A 10,603-nucleotide genomic window follows, 5' to 3' on the forward strand; every position below is an offset into this window, starting at 1 on the left:
CATTAAAATGTTTCCCTTCTTTTCCACTGATGGAGGTTACAATAACACCAAGACACAGAGAAGCCACAGAAGACTAGATGTTTGGAAAGGATTTTAAAGTAGACGCGTTGCATTGGGGCTCGTCGCTCTGGGGGCTCATGGTCTCATCTCATAGTCAAGTAAACGATCGAAGAGAACCAACGCCCGAAATGGCCTAGTCCACGTCCAAACGGTTAAAAGTGGCCTTCCTCTTGTGGAGAAAATTCCTCATGAGATTTCAGGGAAAGCAGAAAAATGTAAACAGATATGACCGCCTTTCCTTGGCTACATAACAGCACTGAAGGGAACTGCAGGATACCTGGTTGACTTTTTATTTGCTGCTTAACATTTGCCTACAGTTAAAAAAAAACGTCCTTAGAAACCTGTGAAGTAGAGCGCGCTGTGTGAGTTGTTTATTTTGTGTTGTCTGTTTCTGTGGTTCACTTTTTCAGCTGCGTGTGTGTATCCCAAAAAAAAATCCAAAAACAAAGTGTTTAAAAGTGGCCTTCCTCTGACTCCAGACGACCTTTGACCCCCTCCCACCCCCCCCTCCCCCGACCACCTCCGTGTGTCTCCCCCTGCAGTGGAGCAGGAGGCAGACGACTACTATGGCGGCCCCCTCCCTGCGGAGGACCCCTCCTTCTCCTCCATCCGCTTCGGCTACCACTCGGAGGCCCAGCTGGCCGCCGTGCTGACCCAGACGGCCGAGCGCTGCGCCGACGTGGCCCTCACCTACTCCATCGGGCGGAGCTTCGAGGGCCGCGACCTGCTGGCCATCGAGTTCTCCTCCCGCCCCGGCCGGCACGAGCTGCGTGAGTGTTGCAGTAACGCTGGGGTTTTGGTTTTTCGCTTTTTGGGTCACGTCCTTCTGTCGCTTTGGTCTTCGCGTCGCTCACATTCCTCCCGCGGCGCTCTCTTGCGGCGCGCTCTCTCTCTCTCTCTCTCTCTCTCACTCTTGTCTTTTTCTCTTGCGCACCTTGTTTGACTTTCTGTGTCCCTCTTTGTTTCTCGCTTGGTGAATCTCTCTACCGCTTTGACTTTCTCTCTTACATCCATCTCGCTCCCCCTCGCTCGCTCACATTCTCGCTCCCCCCCTCTCTCTCTCTCTCTCTCTCACTCTCGCTCCCTCTATCTCGCTCCCCCTCTCTCTCTCTCTCTCTCGCTCTCTCTCTCTCACTCGCTCCCTCTATCTCGCTCCCCCTGTCTCTCTCTCTCTCCTCTCTCTCTCTCTCTCTATCTCTATCTCTCTCCCTCTCTCCAAATCCATCCACAGACCATAAGTACAGTGTCCAATAAGATGACACCTTTCAGACATCCATCTACCAAACATCCCCCGTTTTTTTTTCCATCGAATCATTCATATACACGTTTTATCTTCAATTTCTTTTCCGTTTTCTGTTTGTTGAAAAACCTCGAGTGGAAATGGACCAAAACAAAGAATCCCACTTGCTGCGATGCATTTGGGCAAACCCATCTTGAATCCTGAATCATCTTCTTCTTCTTCTTCTTCTCCTCCTCCTCCTCCAGTGGAGCCGGAGGTGAGGCTGGTGGGCAACATGCACGGCAACGAGGCCCTGGGCCGCCAGCTGCTCATCTACCTGGCCCAGGACCTGTGCAACGAGTACCGGCAGGGCAGCCCCAGGGTCCAGACGCTGATCAACACCACGCGCATCCACATCCTGCCCTCCATGAACCCCGACGGCTACGAGGTGGCGGCGGCGGGGGGGCAGGACGCCCACGAGGACGAGGAGCAGGTGGGGGGAGCAGGTGTACAGGTGTTTGTGTACAGGTGTTTGTTAAAGGTGTTTGTGTACAGGTGTTATATTTACTGTGGTGTTGAGTACAGGTTTGCTTTACAGGTGTTGTGTACAGGTGTTATATGTACAGGTCGTTTACAGATGTTGTAGACGGGTGTTGCATCTAGATGTTAAATATGAAGATGTTTTATACAGGTGTTTAATCCAGGTTTTTTTTCATACGGACAAAGCGAAGACAAATTGATTCTGCACGCCCTACTGATATTCACACACTTATCCCATCACCATACATCACAAATACATCAAATCAAAATAATCATCAAATACTTCAAATACATGACTCCATTTGCTGTCTAATCCGTCTGGCGTTCTCGACAGCTCAAGCTGATATTCCGATGAAGGTTATTGCGTGACCTCTGACCCGACTCTGGACTCAGGGCTGGAAGTACGAGGCCAGGAACGTCGGCAGGACCAACGCTCAGGGCATCGATCTGAACCGGAACTTTCCGGACCTGGCCTCCATCGCCTACCGCCGCCGCCGACTAAGGACCTATCGGACCGACCACATTGCCATCCCAGACTTTTACTGGTTTGGTAAGGTACAGTATAGTGCATCATCCATATACCCATAACCATAACCTCTACCAAACCAGACCTTTACTGGTTTGGTAAGGTACAGTATAGTGTATCATCCATATACCCATAACCATAACCTCTACCAAACCAGACCTTTACTGGTTTGGTAAGGTACAGTATAGTGCATCATCCATATACCCATAACCATAACCTCTACCAAACCAGACTCTTACTGGTTTGGTAAGGTACAGTATAGAGCGTCATCCATATACCCATACCCATAACCTCTACCAAACCAGACTCTTACTGGTTTGGTAAGGTACAGTATAGTGCATCATCCATATACCTATAACCATAACCTCTACCAAAAAGAGTTGTGTGTGGATAGTAAAGGTATATATCGTTCATTGCCTGGGTTTTGCCGACCTGCTCAGCTGATCGGCCCCTGTCAATATTTACCCTAGCCGTAACCATAGCAACTGCACCACGGTTACGTTGAGGTACCAGGTTAGAGATGGTTGTGTCTCCATAACATGGACATGTTCCGACTTTATTCCTATATCTTTAGCACCATAGCTAATGTTAACTTCTCTTTATGCCTGACGTATGTGTAGCTACGATATCGCTCCCACTTATCTGATCTTTGTGTGCGTTCAGATGTCATACAGTCTTTATATGTCCTTATATTCTTCTGTATATTCTTCTGTATATATTATTCCATATATTCTTTATTATTCAAACACAATATAAAAGTTGTTTCCAGTAGAGACCCATTCTGTGTATTGTCTACAGATCCCGCCCCCAGCCACATGATTGGTCGAAACTAATTTGAAGCGAAAAAAAAGTGAAATGCATCATTCAGCCAGATTTGAGCTCACATGCCACCTTTAGATATGAATCCAAAGCTGATTTGTGAGTCTAGATATTTCCCTTTACATCATAATCCCTCATTATTTCCCGAATAGCTCATTTGGATGTTCTCAAACGCGTCAACCCCTGTCGCCATGACTCCAGGTTGCCCCGGAGACCTACGCGGTCATGAAGTGGGCGCGGTCCATCCCCTTCATGCTGGCGGCGAACTTCCACGGCGGGGACCTGGTGGTGGCCTACCCCTACGACCTCTCCAAACACCCCCAGCAACACCAGCTGTTCTCCCCCACGCCGGACGAGAAGGTGAGGGGTTAAAGGTCAAAGGTCATGGGGTAACTCTTAACACAGGAAACTCTGTTCTTTGGGTCGCCCAATGGGAGACGGAGAAGAAATACGGTGAGATTGTGAGTGTAAACGCATGATTCCATTGTATGTGAGTGTATATGTTTCTGATTGTGATTAATTGGTTTTAGATTACCTTTCTAGAATGTCTAGCGACACCCCTGAAGGTGTTAATAATATATAATATTATATAGGCTTATATAAAAATAAATGAGGTCAAATGCGGGCACCGATTCTTTGTGTATGCATATCTTTTTAAAGACCTATAACACTTGACTAGAATATTATACTTCAATGACAATAAAATAAACCTGTTACTTAGAAGTGAATAGCAGGGTCATTATGCAGTTATTGGAATTCATTTTTGGAGACGGTTCTTAGATCCTGGCCATGGGCCTACTTTAATATTAAACTACAACGCAGGTGTATAATCAGCACGATCAGCCATTGGTTCCCTCTTGCAGGTGTTCAAGATTATCGCGAGAACGTATGCAGATTCTCATGCCACCATGGGCCATGATCAGGTGTGGTGCGGGTCGTCCCGCGCCAGTAAGAATGGGATCATCAACGGAGCGCAGGTGTCCAGTTTTGCGGGAAGTAAGAGAAAACAACCACGTTAGACACAACTAGGATATGCGATAAAGGTTGCATGTTCACGTCTTGCCACTAGAGGGCTCTCTTGGATCGTTTAAAATGTAAACGTTTCCCATCAGAGCCAAGTTTGAAGTGAAAGTGCATGAAGTCTTGCTGAACTTGTTAACATGTTAACATGGAGTTGTAGCGGCAGTTCGAGTAACAGCGCGAAATATTCAAGAATAACTTTGGATTAGAAACAGATTGCTCTTGGTTTTGCCAGGTATGCAGGACTTCAGCTATCTCCACACCAACTGTTATGAGGTGGCGGTGAATCTGGGCTGTGATAAATTCCCTGCTGAGGAAGACATGGCAAACGCCTGGCACGAAAACCAGGAGGCGTTAATGTCCTTTTTGGAAGGAGTAAGAATACGTTTTTCATGTTGTTTTCTTCAGTCAAACAATACTGTTCGTTACCATTTGTTTCTGGTATGTTATATGAGGTAGTTGCAAACATGTCTTCAAATCCATCAGCTCAAACCGCTACCGCTACCTTTCCCATTCCACAATAACAATACAAACAGTACAAAAACACAAAAAAACGTGTCTTACATTTTTATAATGCACATCAGATGCTCCACAGAAACACACGTCCAACCCACCTTCTACCAGGTCCCTGTTGGTAACAGAGCGGTAGGTAGGTAACCGATATGTGTGTGCCGTGTTCCCCAGGCCCATCGGGGCATCAAAGGCCTGGTGAGGGACGAGGGGGGCCACGGCATCAAAGGGGCCCAGGTGTCGGTCCGCGGCGTGAGGCATGATGTCACCACAGGTAACGCTCTGCTCACTAGCCCTAGCACTGACGAATGGTACTGCACTGTGGTTCTCCATCCCCAGTTCTGCTGGAAGGTGAGGTGAGGTCCTTGAGGTCAGAGTTCACCTAGACTCTGTGTAGCTTCCCCCCCTTACCCCCCCCCGCCCCCCCCTTCCTTCCCACAAACCTCTTGCACACAGATATATATGGCACTTAATGTACACACTCTTTGTATGTTGTACGTCGTGGCAATTCATGTACGCACTTATTGTATGTTGTACGTCATAGCACCTTATTGTATGTTGTAGGTCCTTGCACTTAAAAATAGTACTAAGCATTGTGTAGCATCTTATCCTAGCTATCTTTGTTGCATACAGGGAATGGGTTAACCTAGTGATTGTATTGCTTGGCGCTTGGTTCTATGAATATCCTTACTGTACCGACACTGATATATTATTCTCTTTCTTCTGACAAATGTACTTATTGTAAGTCGCCTTGGATAAAAGCGTCTAAATGTAAATATTGAGGTCCCCTCTCTCTGTCAGGGCAACACATTATTCAGTCATTTATTCTTCGTGAGCAGTGGGGATGTATCGTTGGGTCTGGTTGAGCTAACCCCTAGAATGCAGACAGTAACCTAGCACCCTCTCACCCCCCTCCCCCCCGCCCCTCCCGCCCCATCAACCCCCCCAGCTGAGCAGGGGGACTACTGGCGCCTGCTGGCCCCCGGGGTCCACATCCTGACCGCCACCGCCCCGGGCTACACCCGCGCCATCAAGAAGGTCCGCCTCCCGGCTGGCATGCTCCGCGCCGGCCGGGTGGACTTCGTGCTGAAGAAGACCGCGCTGGAGCCCAACGCCACGGTCCACAACCGGGTGGAGGAGGAGGAGGAGGAAGGGGGCGGCGGCTACTACAGAGAGCAGGGCGACTACGAGCGCTTCGACCCCTACAACCACTTTGAACGCTACACGGCGGCGGCGGTGGCGGAGCGGCGCCAGGAGCAGCGGGCGGAGAAGCCCTGGTGGTGGAGCTTCTTCGTCGGGTCGGGGGGCGGGGTGGGGGCGGCCCCCACCTGGCTCCTGAAGAGGCAGGATTAGGCCGACAGACGGGAAGTGACGAGCGAGACACGCGGTCGGTTGTAGACGCCACTGTGTGTTTTACCAGGTTGTACCGCGTTAGCTGGACGGGGCGGGGAATGGTGGAGAGGTTTGGTTGGATGGTTTTGCAGGTTGGCTTTTGGCGTACAGTAGTTGCACAGTTTAGACGTTTCCCTCGAGTTATGCCACAGGCGATAGTAAGCCATTTTACAATCCATTAATCAAACAAACCGCTTAAGGTGTCAAAGACTTGATATCTACTATATTTGGACATTCACATTTCTGCAAACTGTTAATAAAAAATATGGAACTACTTTTTGTTGCACCATGGATGGTTTGTTTTTTTCTAATTACACAATGAGAACAACTTTTAAATCTGTATTTTAATGTAATTTATATAGACTTATATAGACATTCTTTTAATATATATTATTTTTATTTATACATAATAATGTAAGATATAATTATTTTTGTTTGGGCTCCTTACGGGATGTAGCAAGCCTGTTTCCTATAACCATGCGTCAATAAGGGGCAGCCGACCAGCCGGCTGTGTAGCTCCTACGGCGTGCTCGTTGTCAACAGTTTAATAACTACTTCTTCGACCGTTGCAAAGCAAAACATTGCAACTGAATCACAGACTAGAGATGTGGTAGAACCAGAAGTTATTTAAAATATGAAGAGGAAAAGTCCTTTCTAGCCGAAGCGTAACGACTTGGACCGAACTGAAGTACATACTGAAGCAAGCTGAGCTGGTACGAGCCTGCTATTGGCCACTGGGTCTGGCCAATAGGAAGGAACGCGATGCAGGTACGCGAAACACAACTTCCGGTATATTAACAATGGTATGTTATGAAACTAACAATGGAAAAAAAAAAATCTAACTCTGACTAAGTGCTCTATTATATGCCTGTAATATCAATATAGTAAGAGTTGGAAAATTCGATCTTTAAAACGATCTTTTTCGTTTTTCGTTCGTGTAAAATCGTGTTCGAGTTTCACAACAGCCACTGCGGGGCAGTGTCAATTCACGTCTGCGCTGAAGTGGTTGGGACGCTCTCCTGTCCCACGCGGTCTCCCACAGACACGCCACCGTTCATCCTGTCAGGTCGACTTGATGTGTCAGGTTCAGACAAACCTTTACTCTGTGTCGGTAAATAATTGACTACTACTTATTTAAATGATGTGCGTGTGTACATGGCTATGCATACACTTTTGTAATGTATATGAAAACTTGAAAACCATGGTGTCCTATGGAGATGGGTTAATTATTGAAGAATAACTGGAGTTTATAATATGTATGTATCTATATATATATGTAAATGTGTATAATGAATATGCATACACGCATACATATAAACCCATAAATATGTATAATATTTATATATACATATATATACACATGTATGTGCATATATGTGTGTGTGTGTGTGTGTGTGTGTGTGTGTGTGTGTATAATATAGATGTATATGTGTACACATATGTGTATAATATGTAAATATGCGTATGTGTGTGGGTGAGGGCTGCTTTCATAGCAAATCAAAAGTTTGCCTAAACAAACAAGGTGATGTCAGAAACACTGCAGCCCCATTAGGTTTGATGGGCTGGTGTGTGTTTTCTCTCTCTCTCTATTCCAGGTGACTTGTGTGACATGTTGTCACATGCTTTTCCTTGTGTGGGATTGACCCCGTTTACCTTGTGAGGACCCTTTAAACCGCCCACGTGAGGTGGGGTCACCCCAGTTTACTTTACGGCTCAGAACGTAGCTGGGACCCGTCAGCATTAGGAGGCAGCGTTTAGTTTTAAACGGGCAGGTATAGGCCCTCAATGCCTCATTTGCATTTCAATCTGTTTTTATAACTATTTATCAAAATAGATAACTAAGGGCCACAGTAATAGCACATGTAATAGGGGATTACATAGCCACGGCAATTAAGTATCTTCATGCGCATGTCTAGTTTTCCTCTAAAATACTAATTTAAACTATATATTTAATAGCCAAGAAACCCTGTGTAATTTTACCACTCTGATCCCGCCATTAGATGTTAGTGTGTGTTCACTCAAAGCTTCACAGTTTTAACTTCAAAGAAAATCTTAGTTCTGTAGATTAACTTTAAAGTCACTGCATTCCAACTCAAATGTCGTCAGTGACGGATTCAGCCTGTGGTATTTATCGTGCAAGCAAACCGACGACAGGAAAGGATGCTGCTGGGAATGATTGTTAATCACCCACCCACCCTCATCCATCATGTGATTGGTCGGTTTTGTAATGATAGACAGTGACACAGAACCTTAACAATTGTTGCCACTGCAGTATCTGGGATATATCCGACCGTTACTCAATGGATACAAATCTAGATTATTTTTCACCCTTCCTTTTCCTCTTTTTATAATTTTAGAGAGGTTCAAAAACATTTGGTAGCGATCCATGCCTTTTACAGTGTTTACACTGCAAATAATGAAGACAAGCATTTTAGATAGGCCTATTTAGATCTGTAGGGAGTAGGCCGACGTTTCAAATTAACTTTATTTATGAGTTATGAAACTTTAGTTTGAAAAATATGGCCACAGATTGCCTGACGTTAAGTTACTTTTCACACACACACACACACACACACACACACACACACACACACACACACACACACACACACACACACACACACACACAGAGTCAGTGTTGTGTTAGGCCCTTTTGAATGCGGCTGTACGCTAAGAGCCTCACACAGGGAGTACTCACTGTGCCGTGCTAAACTCGCATAATTGCAAAAACAGCATTTCATTTCCTAATAATGGCTCAGTGTCAAGTCCAATTCAGTCTGCCTGTCCGACGGCAGCAATTACGGGATCGTACATGTGCAGACAACTCCTCCAGCAGGGTGATAATAAGCCGCCCTCTTTGTTACGGGCCTTGAACAAACTCGGGGGTGGGAGAACGTGAAGCCGAGATAATGCGACGAGTCGAGCGTGAATGTACACAAAAACCCGCCAATCGCCCCTTGTGGAAAACCCCTCGACTGTGACAAAAGCAGGACCCGAGTGCCGGGGAAAAAAGGTGATTCCGTTTTTTAATAGTTCCCGCGGGGAATCCCGAACCACAACACGCGGACAGAATGGGGACGAGATCCAGCTGCTCGTTTGGGCCAAAGTCACTTTGTGTGTGAAAGTAAGGCGTGTTGTGGGTCGGCTGGACACCGGTGGTTTGGTGATCCTTCGTGGGTCATTGATGGGCCAGGTTCCTTTTGTCGCCCGTGTTCCTCCTACCTCTTTATTTGATGCTTCTCCATAAGCGTGACGGTCGGGAGGTCACGGTTACAGAAGGGCCCACACATAACATCCGAGGCCCGGCCACTGGTTTCTCATGACTGACCGGTCAGATCCGGCCGGCCGTGTTTGTTGATGTAGTCGACCCCAGGCCTATTTGTTGTGGTTTGTTGTGATTGGTGCTTGAAATGCTCTAGTACCTCCGAGCGCAGGGGCATCAAAGCAGAGCACTGGGTGGTGGGTGGTTAATGCAACGGCATACTTTTATCGCGGCCCTAGAGTCCGCCTGGTGGTAGACACGGGTACCGCAGGAGGACGTTTGAAAGAGTCCAGGTTCGCACATCCAATCAAGTGAAGTACACAATGGGGTTTGATTAGATTGTTACAAATACAAACGTGTTTCATATGCAAGGCATTCATATGCTTTTGGATAGACTTTGCGGGTCGGACTGAGCTAGGAAGAGCGGACGCCACAGGAAAAGGGAAGAAATTACAATCACAATTAGCAAACTATTATCAACTTAGCATACATCTTGGAAACAGATGTTTTTCCGAGCTCTGACCTCTTTGCTTCAAACCCGGACGGGAAGAGTCACTGGAGACCTGCAAGAACACCACGTCGGTAGGGATTAGCTTAGACCCAGGTGAAGTAGCGTTTTATCTCAGACCTGCTAAGACTTTATAGCGGGTACACTGATTGTACGTCGATGGATTTGGGTTCTACTGAGTTCAGCATCGTTGTTGCCCTCCACCTGAAGTAAACCCACAAACAAGAATCCTGAAAGCGTTACCCTACGTAACGCTCCGTGAGAAGAGAGGACGGAGCAGTTGAAACGTTAACCTGATCATATGCTTGAGATGAAATGTATTTCTGTTTGTTTTTCAGGAGCACGTGGCCACAGGCACTGGAATTTCACTTTTAAGTGTGCGTGTTCTCTGGGCCTGTGTGTGTGTGTGTGTGTGTGTGTGTGTGTGCTTGTCTGTTTTGTGTTTGTCCATATTTGTGTGTGGTTTTTTGTGTGTGTGGGCTACTCTGTGAATGTTTTGTATTTTACCATATGTGTGTGTGTGTGTGTGTGTGTGTGTGTGTGTGTGTGTGTGTGTGTGTGTGTGTGTGTGTGTGTGTGTGTGTGTGTGTGTGTATGTCTTTGCTTGTGTCTGTTTCTGCATGTTGTGTATTTTATGCTTGTCCATATGTGTTATTCTGAGTGTGTGTGTGTGTTTATCTGTTTGTGCTTGTGGGCATGTGTGTGTGTGAGTGTGTTGGTGTGTGTGCTTGTGCGTCTGTGCTTGTG

At 46.6% G+C, this 10,603-nt stretch overlaps 1 protein-coding gene across 1 annotated transcript; it reads left to right on the forward strand.

Annotated features, from left to right (window-relative positions):
• Positions 1-602: 602 nt before the first annotated feature.
• On the forward strand, positions 603-6,340 carry LOC311376201 (carboxypeptidase Z-like; the record flags this gene model as incomplete). Its single annotated transcript, XM_084491070.1, has 8 exons — positions 603-830; positions 1,546-1,772; positions 2,213-2,374; positions 3,366-3,524; positions 4,028-4,160; positions 4,420-4,559; positions 4,869-4,968; positions 5,644-6,340. Coding segments are annotated over 8 exons (1,553 nt in total), but the record flags the coding sequence as incomplete, so codon positions are not given.
• Positions 6,341-10,603: the final 4,263 nt, after the last annotated feature.

This window comes from Micromesistius poutassou (assembly GCF_964030765.1).
Source record: "Micromesistius poutassou genome assembly, contig: SCAFFOLD_6308, whole genome shotgun sequence".
NCBI classification, from domain to species: Eukaryota; Metazoa; Chordata; class Actinopteri; order Gadiformes; family Gadidae; genus Micromesistius; species Micromesistius poutassou.